This window comes from Panicum virgatum, chromosome 1K (genome assembly GCF_016808335.1).
Source record: "Panicum virgatum strain AP13 chromosome 1K, P.virgatum_v5, whole genome shotgun sequence".
In the NCBI taxonomy this organism is placed as follows: Eukaryota; Viridiplantae; Streptophyta; class Magnoliopsida; order Poales; family Poaceae; genus Panicum; species Panicum virgatum.
The window spans coordinates 46759292-46773024 of NC_053136.1; the positions used below are offsets into that span (position 1 = coordinate 46759292).

The 13733-nt window shown below is 47.0% G+C and overlaps 3 protein-coding genes across 3 annotated transcripts; 1 reads left to right on the plus strand and 2 right to left on the minus strand.

Moving 5' to 3' along the window:
• Positions 1-1418: 1418 nt before the first annotated feature.
• LOC120713031 (serine/arginine repetitive matrix protein 1-like) lies at positions 1419-2972 on the minus strand. The gene has a single exon (XM_039998998.1). The coding sequence runs from the start codon at positions 2678-2680 to the stop codon at positions 1808-1810; it is 873 nt and encodes a 290-aa protein (XP_039854932.1). The 5' UTR covers positions 2681-2972; the 3' UTR covers positions 1419-1807.
• A 6537-nt stretch (positions 2973-9509) lies between these two features.
• On the plus strand, positions 9510-10811 carry LOC120713103. The gene is made up of 3 exons (XM_039999095.1): positions 9510-9600; positions 9765-9941; positions 10612-10811. The coding sequence occupies exons 1-3, from the start codon at positions 9535-9537 to the stop codon at positions 10744-10746; spliced, it is 378 nt and encodes a 125-aa protein (XP_039855029.1). The 5' UTR covers positions 9510-9534; the 3' UTR covers positions 10747-10811.
• Positions 10812-12654: 1843 nt separating this feature from the next.
• On the minus strand, positions 12655-13606 carry LOC120713093 (50S ribosomal protein L18-like). The gene is made up of 2 exons (XM_039999083.1): positions 13309-13606; positions 12655-13194 (listed from the first exon to the last, which is right to left on the minus strand). Exons 1-2 carry the CDS (start codon positions 13483-13485, stop codon positions 12796-12798), a joined length of 576 nt encoding a protein of 191 aa, XP_039855017.1. The 5' UTR covers positions 13486-13606; the 3' UTR covers positions 12655-12795.
• Between the last annotated feature and the right edge of the window lie 127 nt (positions 13607-13733).

The following is a 13733-nucleotide window of genomic DNA, read 5'->3' on the forward strand; positions in this document are numbered from 1 at the left end:
GCTGACTCCAATACGCACAAAGGGGTTGGGATCATTGAATAGGGCCGTGTTTGGATGCATAATTCCAAATTTTTTTTCCGGCACATGTATGGAGACTTAAATCTAGACGAAATAAAAAACGCATTGCGACTGCTGTCTGTAAATGGCGAGACGAATCTAATGAACATAATTAGGATGTAATTAGATGCTAAATTGCTACAGTAACGCTACAGTAAACAATCTCTAATGACAGATTAATTAGGCTCATTAGATTCGTCTCGTGATTTACAGACGAGTTCTGTAATTATTTTTGTGATTAGTCTATATTTAGTAATTCAAATGTAAAAAGATGCTTTTTCAAAAATTTTACAACGCGCAACCAAACACGGCCTGCCTCCGTGTGAATACTCTGACCAATGGAATTGGATTAAAATATTTCCTCTATTTTTATTTAGATATCGTATTAGATTTGACTAATTAGATTTAATAACCTTTGATCAAATTATAGAAAAAATAATAATCATTGCAACATCAAATTTGTTTCATTGAGTTCACAATGAAGTATATATTGACAGTGCGTATATTGGATAGTACTGTTTTTACTATATTTTTCTATAGATTTAGTTGAAATTATTTAAGTTTAACTTAGAATAAATCTAATATGATATATTAATACAAACAGAGGGAGTAGAGAATTGAATAATTGATGTATCATGCACCTCTCGTGACATCTCATATTCATAGGCCACGCGATAGGCTCGGATTGAGAGTTCTTTCATTCATTCAGTGACAAAACGTTCGGGAACTTTCTTTTACTAAGGGCGTGTTTAGTTTCATTTTTCAAAAATTTTGGAAATGAAATCTTAGCATTTAGAAGTACTAAATAAAATTTATTTATAAAACTTTTTACATGAATGTGTTCTAAATCGCGAGACGAATCTAACGAGCCTAATTAATCCATCATTAGAAATTATTTACTGTAGCATGACGTTGTCCAATTATGACTTAATTAGGCTTAAAAGATTCGTCTCGAAATTACACCCGGGGTTATAGAATGAGTTTTATCAGTTATCCACACTTAAGACTTCTAATTAGTGATCAAACGTTCGAAATTACTGTAACACTAGAAATTTTTTGAAATTTTAAGGAAACTAAACACGGCCTAATCTCTTTACGAATACTCCTCTCCTCTCTCTCTAGCATTTAATTTTGTACATATTGGACCTGCACGGCTGTACCATAGACATCATTAAGGCCTTATTTAGTTGCCTTTAAAATTTTAAAACTTTACAAAATTCTCCATCACATCAAATCTTTCGGTGCATGCATAAAATATTAAATATAATTAAATAAAATAATTAATTACACAATTTGTCTATAATTTGCGAGACGAATTTTTTTGAGCCTAATTAATCCATGACGAAATAATAATTACCAAATACAAACAAAAGTGATATAATATTTTACACCCAAAAGTTTAGGCATCTAAACAAGGACTAAGTCTAGTCTTTTCTGAATCCAAACATGATCGAAAGGCTTGGATTAAAGAGAGTTCTATTTTGCAAAACAGCAAGATTAGATAGCTAGCTGTACAAACATGAACAAGTACTTGATACAATACAAGCAGCTCGTTACATTGCCACATAATGTTGGGCCGACAAGCAGTAGTAACCTACGCTGAGTATATGTCAACGGAGTGGTTTGGAGTTTGGGTGTGCCAATCTTACAGACTCTTCTCTCTTCACAGGCGGACAAAGCTAAGAAATTGGACTAGTAATCCTGATTAGTTGGTGATAATCAGGGGATGAAAAGGGTAAAAATGGAAAGATCACCGGAAGCGGCCGGCGAGCTTCCGGGAGCGGCAGCGCGTGACGGAGGCGACGGACGACAAGTTGTGGAGCGGCGACGACCGGAGCTCGCAGGAGAAGGCGCCGGGGTCCTGCGGCTGGACCGGGCGGTGACGGCGCCCCGGGCTGGGCCGCACGAGCGGGCTGAGGCAGACGGCGAAGCCCGACGGCATGCTGTTAGTCTGGCGGCGCCGGCACGGGGTCCTCCGCATCGGGGACGGGGACGGCCGCCACGGCGGGTCCGCGGCGGGCGAGCTGCTCTCCTCGCCGCTCCCGTGGCTGTCCCGCTCCGGCGAGAGGCCCCGGTTGCTGACCACGCGGCAGGAGCGCCTGGGCGGAGCCGACGGCGGCGAGGAGGAGGCGGCCTTCTTGCGGCGGCGCGGTATGATCCCGACGAGCCAAGAATACTTCTTGCGCTCCCTGGCGCGCCCCCGACGCTTGTCCTCCACCTCCGATCTGTGGTGGTGGCCGAAGAGCGTGGCGAGGACCGAGAACTTCCCCGCGCGCCGCTTCTCGTACTCGTAGCCGATGTCGCCCTCCTCGAGCGCGCCGCTGCCGCCGTAGGCCGGCCCCACCTGCGGTGTCCGGAAGAAGAGCAGGCTCGGGTGGTGCCTGAGCGCGCCGCCCGCGCCCGAGGCGTCCGCCTTCCTGCGGGACCGGTACGGCGACACCGACCTCGGGAACGCCGCGGGCTCGGGCGCCGGAGGGGGCTGGGCCTGCGCCTGCGCGCGGGGGGGCGGGGAGGACGCGCCGTTCCGCTCGGCCGCGAGCACGAGCAGGCGGTCGCGGAGGCACGTGGCGCAGACGCCGCCGCCGCCGGCGTGGAGCGGGTGCTTCTTGCACCTCATGCCCATCCCACCGCGGCTCCCCTCATCTCGCCGCCGGAGCCTCGCGCTCCCTCGGCGCGTCCATGGGTGGGTGGATGGATCGAGACCGACGACGACAAGGAGGAGCTCCGAGGAAGCGAGGCGAAATTCCCGACGGCACAGACGCCACCTGCCTTCCTGGCTTTCGGCTGGGTCGCTTGATGGGTTTTTGCTTGGATGGCTACGCGGCAGAGGTGCGGGCGAGCGGGCGTGCGCGTGCGCGGGCGCGGGCGTTTGGGCGGATGCGAGGGGGGGAGAGAGGGAGAGGGAAGAGAAGGATCTTTTCGTCTCGATCGCTGCGGCTCCCGGCTTTAAATAAGGTTCCTCCGGTGGGTGGGTGGGGGGAGGGGTGCGGGCGGAGGAGATTGTCTGGTCAGACTGTCAGAGGGACGAGCAGCTCTCCCCCTGCGGGCGGCGGCACGGGGACGAACGGAGAGGCAGGCCGGGCTTGGGGCGGCACGAGCGACGGCGACGCTGTGCTTGGCGGCTCGACGGCATCGGCGTTCCGGTCGCTTGTGGCTTTGGCTGGAGCAACGGCGGCGTTGGGTGAGCCGACGAGACCTCATGATTTCGTGGCTGGGTGGTGGTAGCTGCAGTAGATTCGGCGGTTGCCTGGGCCTGGATTGGATTGGACTGGGTCGAGGTCGAGTTCCCTTTGACCTGGCCGGCCCCGTTCCTGGTTTGCGCTGCAGTGGCGTGTGTGCAAGGGTTTTTTTTACCGACCGTTTGGTCGAAACCGCCGGTCTTTCCGATTTACCGATCCAGTTTATCCGATTACCGGTAAAAATTGGACAAAGTTAAATTCAAATTTGAATTGCACAGTTCAAACGGTTTTGACCGGTTAGCCGGCCGGTTTGGACCGGTTTGAGTGGTAACCGGCCAAATTCAATTTTTTTTCTTTTTTAGTTTAAATTCAAACTTGCTTCAAATGCTCGCAAAGTATGTTGTTGTTGTTGTTGTTGTTGTTGTTGTGTTTGGTTTAAATTCAAATGCCCGGAAAGTATACTAAATGAATGTTTGTATAACATGTTTTAGCTTAAATGAACCCTCCAAACCTCTTTTGTACTATTTTTATATTAATATAATGTATAACATTTTTACATTGTATTTGTATACTTTTGTATGCAAATTTTTTTTGTTTAACTTCAAATGCTCGCAAAGTACACTAAATAAATGAATATTTAAAAAAATTTGACACCATTAGATTCGTCGCAACTTGAAGTATTTTTAGAAATTTTTAAATTTTTTTCATTTTTTAGAATTTAAATTTGAAATTTGAATTTGGACCGGTTTGGAACCGCCCCAAACCGGAACCGGTCCGGTAAAAAATCCCTGCGTGTGTGTGGCCACTGGTTTGTGGTGTCTCGTGGCAGCGTGGTGGATTTGGATTGCCGGAGCGACTACCGGGGCAAATCCGATAGGAAAAAGGTGCGTTTTGGAATTTGGCACGTTTGTTGTCCTTTCCGTGGATGCACGTATCTAGTTGGTGCGAAATCTAACATGGTCGCTACTCGGTAGTAGTACCTAACGGATCCGCCATGCCATGCCTAAAACAGATACTCGTGCCGCCGGTGCCGGTCAAAAGCAGCCACGAAACCAGAAAGGACGCTCTCTTGCATGGAGTGTCACTTGTTACACCTGGGCCTTTATTCCAAAAAAAAACACCTGGGGCCGTGTCGGGAGCATCGAGGACTTCTGGCGCAGATCGGCGGGCCCACGGCCACGTCGGATCCTCGCCGACGACACACGGGCAGACGACCACGTGCGTATTTTTGCCATGCGTTTTGGTAGTACTGCCAAGTACGCAGCGATACTTCCATGCGTCTTCCTCGGTGAGATACTCGAGTGATTCTCCGGTTCCAGCCGCGCCACAGATTGTCGCGTGCCCATCTAAATTTTTGACCGGGAGCCATCGTGTGTGCACGCACGCGCGCGGCTGGTTTTGGCTTGGCTCGATCGCAAGCAGCAGCTCCCACCGCACGGGCGGGCCTCGCGTCATGTCCGGGGATCTCCACAAGAAGCTGTTCCGTCCACGGATCGGAGCCGGACGAGCTCTCTCGTGGTCGTGCGCGTCCAACACCTCGCGGTTTCTTTCTCCATGGTTTTGGTTCGAGGGTACAGCGGACTCTTCAGTCAAGGGTCAGGCGCTCAGCCCAGAGCACGCGAGCGATCGCGACCTGGGTCGCTTGTTCTTCTAGAAAGCCGGAGCTGCTGGTCTTGCCCTGATGGAGGAAGTCGGCAGTCGTGGAGGTGGGTCGAAGATTAGGAGAGCAGACGCCTGCAGTGCAGGCATGCCGAGGGAGGGGGATGCTGTGTTCCTCGCTGTGCCGCCCTGTGTGCAGCTCGACGGCTTTCGTTTCGGGGGCGTTTCGTTTGCTCGGTCCTTTGGAGTTGAGCCTCCGGCAAGACCTCATCATGATTTCGGCGCTGGCTTGGCCCTGTCCGGTTTGGATTGGGTCAAACATCCCTTCGCCTCGGACTCTCGAATGGTCCCGCCCGTTGCAGTTGCTTGTAGTGGCATTGTTTTCAAGATAAGTCTCGCTACATCAATGTTAAAAACCCGGACCAGTATATATTGGTCAAAACATATAATCCCATTCATAAGACGTACGTTGTGGAACACTTTCATTTTTCTCACCCTTTTCTTCATCAATGCACATAAACACGGACATGGTGTTACTTGTGGGCATACTTCCTTTGTCCACAAAAGAATGCAATTATAAGATTTGTGCTGGTCAAACTCGTTAAAGTTTGATCAAATTTATAGTAAATAATATTAGTATTTATACCTCTAAATAAATTTATTATGAAAATATACTCTATAACTTATCTAATGGTAGTTATTTTGTATCATAAATTTTATTATTTTTATATAATTTTAATCAAAATTCATACTGTATGACTTACTGAAAAGCAAGAATTGCATTCGTTTTTGAATGGAGGGAGCAGTAGTTATTACGTTCCCTCCATCCCTTCAGAATAGCTCCAAATCTAGAAATATTATCCATTAGGATCCGCGTAATATCTTCGCAAAAGAAAAGAAAAGGATCAGCCGCACTAATTAAACACACTGGTTCATTATTCTCTGTCACCATGTTACTATTCAGTATTCACTATCGGTGCCACTTGCTATTTGATGTTCTACAGTACTTGTTTTCTACTACGAGAATATTAGTGTTCGTCTTGTAGCAGGGCCAGAGTAGACGCCCAGACGGCCCCACGGTCATGCTGGATCTTTCGCCGACGAGGCGACCAGCCGACCACGCGTGTATTTCGATACCACGCTTTTTCCGACGGTGAGATATCCAGTACAGGAGGATTCCCTAGTTTCTGCACCGCGCAGAACTGTCACTCGACCAACTAAATTGACCACTGTGCCTGCAGAGTAACCCCCGACGGCCTGCACGCGGCCGGCCCGTTATTCTACGCGTATTTAAAATTCAACCGAAGAAGTAGATGCACGGAGAGCTGGATCGCGTCATGTACCCGCTCTCCAGAAGGTAGCCGCTGTTCCATTCACGGGACGGCGCAGCGATCTACTCTTACGATCATGTCCGCGACTTGGCCTTCCGACTTCCGTCCTCGTCGTCGGCAGGGCGGCGGCGTCGGCCGTCACGTCGCGCCCACGGGAAAGCGGCGCGGCGGCGGACGGGTTTCCTTGTGCTCCCGGCCTGCCGCCCCGCTCGTCGTCGCGCTCACGCGCCCGCGCGTGCCATCGCGACCTCCCGAAGCTTCGCTGCGCGCGACAGGCCGACGGGGGAAACGAAACGCAGCGGCGCGGCCTGCCTGCTGATCCCGTCAAGGCCGTGGAAAGATCAAGGCGGCGACAGGCTGACAGCTCCTCCTTATCCTCGGCGGCGCCAGTAGAGTCGAAAGTTTACAGGTGTGGAAGCGCGCGCTGCTGCCTCTGTTTACGGAAGCGGACGTCGCCGGCGCCGGGGCGGGGCGCACACATCTCGCGTTGCTCAGTTCGAATTGGCAAGGAAACGGACAAGGCAAAGCAAGTGTCGCCATTCCGGTGCATCTTCTAGAGCGAAGGTTTCACCACCGTTTCATTTCAGAAACAAAAAGAAGTTTCGTTCCTTCCAGAAAGAAAGAAAAAAGTTTCGCACGGTACAAGCTTGGTTGTTTGGCGTTCACGAGTTCCAGAAAAAGAGCACCGGCGCTCTGCTTATACAAACATAGGAAAACAGCATCTCGGATTACTTAACAACAGAGAGGGCTGATTAGCGATTGACCAGGTATCCCAGTGGCCCCGTCAGCTGCCGAGATATCAGGTGGCGTCAAGGCATCAGCTTCATTTTTAAGTTCTTTATCAGAAAAAAAAAACTTCATTTTTAAAAGGAGATGGCGAGACAGCAACATTCGTTATCTTCTGCACTGCATGCTCGGAACGTGAGGATTCAGCCGAACATTTAATCCTATAGGAATCAATGATCTGCCCGTTGGCCGTTGCCGGGGTCAGTTCAAGCGACGTACGGCTCTTCTTCAGCCTTGCAGAAGGGGGGGTGAAACGAACTGATAGCCGCTGTCGCTTTATCTCCAGCCCAGGGGCACGGCAATCCGCCCGTCACGGTCCTGCCACAGAGCCAGCGCCGTGGATCCGGTCAGATTCGTCTCACTTGTGCTCGTTGGCGTTGCAGCGGACAATGTACTGGTGCGTGCCAATTGCCTCGCTGACACGGTGAACGCCGAAGTCCAGTAGACTGATGCGCGATGGCTGCCATGACACGCCATTGGCAACTTCCGCAGCCGCGGGGCATGCCAGGGAAGGAGAGGAGACATCGCCCGCCGGCTGCAGGCAATATCTCTGTTCTGCCAGTGGAAAAGCTGGTTGATTCCGGCTGTTTCAATAGTATTCTGCGAGAAAGAATTCACAGAAAAAACTGGCTGATTTCAGCTGTCCAAGTGAAGTGGGTGCAGCAAGGCGCCCGATTCGGCCCGTTCGGGCGGTAAACCGTCGGCCTGCCAAGTGCCAAGTCCTGCCGATGCAGAAGGAAAGGAGGGGCGCTCCTGCTGGGCTCTTCTCAATCAAGGAGCAAAGGCTTGATGGCAGGTTCAGAGGAGACTCACCTGGAGATGGAACTGCAAATGTTGAACTCCAGTTACATCACGAGGAAGACGGAAACATACCCGGTTACAAAATGCTACCAGTCCTCGAACCTCATCATGCTCGACTGGGTCATTTGAACTCCAATAACCGAGGAATAAAACAATGATATGGCTGTACATGGTAACAGCGAGGTCAGCAGCGGCAAATGGAACATCAGAAAAACTAGAATACAAAGCAGTGACGCAGTAAACGATTCCCTCCGCACACCTCTAAGGAAGAGGAAAAACATTTCACCAGAAACGCTTCAAAGAGTCTCAAAAAGAAGAAAACCTCGGCAATGCCTCAGGAGTCGGTCAGGATATGTAAAACTCAAATGGGACAGCTTGCGCTCAAACTAGGGGTCAGTAGATCCAAAGTTGCTTTCTTAGTAACACTTGGACTGAAGCAACTATCAAACTTCATGGTCCCCATCAATAATGGTACCAGGATATGATCATTGATTACAAAAAAGATAGGCACAAGATCATATGCTATGATAATGCAACACTTTATCAATCCCCGTGACAAACAGGGGCATGATCATACATAAGTTCCACCTTTCCACACTGACTTACCAGTTAAGTAACGACAAATGAACTTTTCAGGCACACTGACTTACCAGTCAAGTAACGACAAATGAACTTTTCAGGCACAAAGATGCAATGCGTCATAGCACAAGAATTCATGTAACAAAATCAAATGAAGTCACTTAAATTGAATCACAATTTTCAAAACTAGGTATGAATGACAATTTCCAAACTTAGTCATGCATCAAAACCTTGAGTAATAAATTTCAAGAAAGTGAGAACAATACATTATAGAGTTTGTTTTGTATATGAAAACTTGGAACATCCTTATCCAATCGCTTGCCAAGGCTGGTTAGAATTTCTCAGTTGATGAGATGTCACATTTCAAGCCACAAGAAGATATCACTAGTTTAGGAACCCCACCACCGCAGCCGACATCTTCTATATAACACAAAATCACAAACAGAGAAGCTGAAAAACTATACTTAAATCACAAACAGATCGAATAGCTTACCAAGTCCACAGATGGTTGCTAACTCCGATGAAGGCACACTGCTGGAGAATCCGCTGACAGTCCATCGGAAAAAGTGGAAACCATTCTAAAATTTCAACCACATCTTGTGATTCTTTAAAGATAACCTCTATAAATAGAACATATATAAGGGCATCAAGAAGTCATCAGCAGCTAAGAGGATTCATCACACCCAGGCCTACCCTTTTGAGTAAGAATACCCTTCCCTTTCGAGTAAGCATAGCACTGATTACTAACCATGTCAAAGCTTATTTGAAGACATTTCAGTTTCTTATGTTGCTTCTTTCAACATTGATGTTTTTTAGTAAATCATAGAACACCAATTTTCATTTATATTGGATAAGCATCTCCACGAGGTCCTGTGGGGCTCCTTGTTTTGTAAAATAACACCCAAACTGAAATCTAGCATATATGCAAGCATTTCCTTGATTATTTAAGATTCAACTCTATCGCAAAGATAGAATTAAAATGAGGTTCTTTACTCCATTGCTTGATATTTTCAGCATTCCATAGTAAGAAGCCAACAGCAACTTCTTGTAATATGAAATGCATCATAGGCACAAATATTTGCATTTATAGATTTCCAGAAGCTGGCTTTGTGATTCTAAAAAATGTCTGTTCCTATATATAAGAGCTGAATTTGAGCTACTTTCAGATTTCCACGTTCACAGGAAACTACAGTCATCAGCAAATGGGGCAAATGGTAAAATTTGGACGAACTTTATCTCATATTGGTGTCTCAAGGGTCGATCCTAAGGTGAGCAATTTGTGTTTTGTTCTCACCATTTAGAATATCCACTTTTGCCACATCTATGACAGATTATAAGGAACTTCAGTTCAAATTTGGTGGTTAAAAAAAGTTAACAATTAGGAATGATATAGGCATCTAAATTAATGTAACATAATCATGATTCATGGCAGGAAGGATGGCAACAGAAGTTGAATGACCAAAGAGGCCTGGAACTGTACAGAAAATTCCCAAAAGATTCAGAATATTCCGAACCAGAGGAAACAGAGAACCATCTACAAACTGCAAAGCTTCATTCTAGATCCCAAAGCTTATCTTCTGCTGAAATTTTTTATCTGCTGTCTGTAAATGTAAGTATATCAAGCCAGGAAGCATCCCCTATATGTCTCTTATAAAATCAAGCATTCATCATGATCAACCAAAAAGCACACATGGTCCAATAGTGCTCAATAGGGACCATGCATGTTCAACGGAAAACTGAAATATAGTAGATGAGTGCAATTTTCACGTTAACCCACCCACATGATATGATACCTCGTCATGCTCCATGGTATCAGTAAACATTTAATTACATATTTCATCCAAAACACTATTGCATACTACAACACTTCAGTGTATGATTGCATATATGAAAATAATTTCCGTACCCAAGCACAAATATCGAGAAAAAATTAACTATTTTTGAAACTAAATGAGCTTTCCTTAGAAAATAAATAAATAATACTCATTCAAATGACCTAGCCTATCAACGGTGAACTGCCAAACATATCCAAAGGCTTGCAATAATAGACAAACATGGAATTAATTATATTATGGCCCATTGTGTATCCTAACAGTGCTTGCTTTACCGATTTGCAAACATGCCTAGAATGCGGACGAGATGCTCTATCACGTTATACTAAAACAAGATACTTGACATGTCAAAATGGAATATAAATTATTCATTTGATATGATATTTGTCCAGTAGCCTAATATATTTCATGGGATAAGTATCTTGAAGTGACTGCTGTGTTTCTTAGAGTATAAGTGCATTCTCTGGGAATGGCACACGGAATATGTGCAAGGATGACACTGGGAACAACATGCTCAATCTCAATGAAGAAATCAAACAAAGGGTGGACGAAATTAGGGTAAAATCAAATACCGGTGATTAGCATATTGTAGATGTTTGTAGACCTTATCTGATGGATTCTTAACAGGCTCTACTATCGAGCGGAAATGTTCATCACACGAAGTTTCAGAAATACAAGACTAGGCACACGAACTGTGTAAGCAAATACAGAACTTTTCAAAGATAGGCGGGCTTTCTATTTTGCCATTGACACATATAATGTTCTCCAGATGATCGTGGGCCCAGTGGCAGAATGGTTGAAAAGCAAGCTAATGAACATGATGCAGAAGGGATATGGAAGGAACAGAGAGGATAAAAGACTCCGAACTGCCCAGATGCATGCAGCCCTCTCAGTTGCACGGCTATCTACAGTAGTTGCAGGGACTATTGGAAATTGCTCCTTTGGGTCAAACAATCTGAATGGCATTGCCATGACTGACAGGAGAGAAGATACTGATATGAACATGCGTGCAGCAATTATGTCAGCTGCAGCACTGGTGGCAGCCTCATGTGCTGAGGCTGCGAAATCTGCCGGAGCTAGCAGGGAACAGGTTTCATCAGTCATTGACATGGGATTGGAGACTAGAGCACTGGGAGATTTGCTCACAATGACTACTAGTGCAGCAGCATGTAAGATCAAGAACCAGATCAACTCATTTTCTCCAGTTAAAACATCCTACAATAGCATCAAAAAGTGGTTCTTGCTGCTGCAGGCCTAAGAGGGGTTGACGGCCTTAAGATGCGGACAATAAGCAATTGTTCCTTGGATGGCGACATGAACAGCCAGAAACATGCCATACTTCTAGTTCGGACACCCAAAGGTACAGCCAATCAAGGTCACCAATAACTGATTTTTCATCTCACTATACTACATTTTCAATAACAGAATGGAGCTTGGGGAAAATAATTAAATAGATTCATTTGTGCATCCATGCAGGAAGGTTCCATACCAGGATGGTTTCTGTGCAGTGCAAGCATGACAATATAATACTAACATTAGGCAAGAAGCATCGTTTCACAACCTCTGAAAAATGTGAGTATCAAATGAGATCTATTAATGTATGTTATACAGAAAAAAAATATAATCCATACTAAGATCGAGAAGAAACAATAATGAGCACTTTAATGATAGATAATTTTCGTCACTTGCCTCATTCCAACACAGTACAATGATATGACAAAGACAAACAAACTCAAAAGATCTAGATGATAGACTTAAAAAAAAGAACAGATATAGAACTATGTTACCTCCACTTTCTTGAGCGGGAGGGTATTAAAGATGAGTTAAGTGCTAGAATTGTGAGGCACTGTCAATTGATTTCAACAAATTGTTGCTATAATCTCATTTCTTCCAGATGTAATTTTCCATGAACAAGGCGAAGGAGAAGAGTTCGGCTATACAACAGGTGAACATAACTACCGTGCAATGAATCTCTCAACATCTGGTGGAACCATTCAATTATTATTCGAAGAGCATGAACAGTACAGCTCCTGGAGGACATTCATCAGCTACCTAATGAACAAAAAGGGAGTGAAAGGAAACCATATTGCAGAGTCATGACTTGTGCCTAGCTCCAACTTCCTGGTCCTGGCAAAACTATGTATTCTTTCTTATCTTCTGACGTTTGAAACACAATCGGTAACCAATATTACATGCTAAAACTTACTGTTATCTCACCTGTAAGTACTCAAGGATGATGAATTTGGGTAGTTGGTTACTTCAGAATTTTAAGCAAAATGGGATCAGTCACTGGATCACTTTGTCTTCAGAAATTTCTTCATCTTTCAAGATCAATAGCTAGCTCTCAAATTACTGGGTCAGGAAGCCTCGTTGAACTGACATCACAACTAGCAACTCGTACTTTCCATTTGACAGATTGTTATTGCTTCGGATTTCTGAACTGACAAGGGTGCGAGTCAATCCAGAAAAAAGGAGTGGTGAGTGGCGATCAAAATTTTTGCAGTTACTGCTGAGAGACAGATCTAAGACCTTTCGTGTTATATATTTTTTAGTAGTCAATAAGGAAACAATTTCCATGTAATAGGAATCGAAACTAACAAACAACAGCACTGCTCCTACCCTGAAACTTGCCTAGACGAAGATGATACCATGCTCCTTAATCGTGTCGATTATGATCCCGAGCTTGCCCTCGATCCGCTCGTTCTTCTTGGGCTCGTAGGCCAGGGCGAAGACGTCGGCGTCCATGGACCGCTCGGCGATGAGCCTCCCGATGGTCCTGCAGGCGTTGTCGTCGACGAGGGACGGCAGCGTGAGGCGGAGGTCCTTGGCGTTGGTGGTGGCGACGGCGATGACCTTGCTGGTGCCCCTGTGCATAACCTTGGCGTGCACGAAGCGCTTGGAGAAGAAGACGTTGAGCAGGAAGGGGCGCATGTACATGTCCGTGCGCTGCTTCCACGACTTGCGGTTAGGCCGCTGCTCCGCCTCCCCGCGCGACCGCCGCGTCCACGCCGCGCACACCACCAGGCTCTCCTGCGGCGGGGTCAGAGGTGGGTTAGATCAGCGCCGGGACTTCATCGCGGCAGCGAATCGAATCGACGTGCGGCGGTGTGTGCGCGAGAGGGGGGGCTAATAAGAGGTTCGAACCTGGCGGTTGCCCGGCCCGTGAGCCGGTGCCGGCGAGCGGAGCTCGAGTCGAGGGGGCGGCGGGATGGGGGAGACGGCGATGGAGGCGGACCACGAGAGTGACGACGCGCGGAGAGAGGGCGGCGCGGGGGAGAGGCGCGGGGGCGGCGTGGCCGTCGCGGGGTGGAGCGAGGCCATGGCAGCGTTGGGGAGGGGTGAGGCAGCCGGACGGGGAGAGTGGAGGGTTTTTGCCGGAGGCCGCGTCTTATCCAGAATTCAGGCTGTCAGGCAGACTGGCGCGTTGCTCGGTTTCGACACTAGCTTCGTTTCGATCAGAGAAATAGCTGCGGCTACTGAACATATCAGCAGCAACCACCAACAGCATCGATTTCTCTACGAGAAATTAATGTTTGATAAGGCGTTGATCACACCATCACACTAGCATA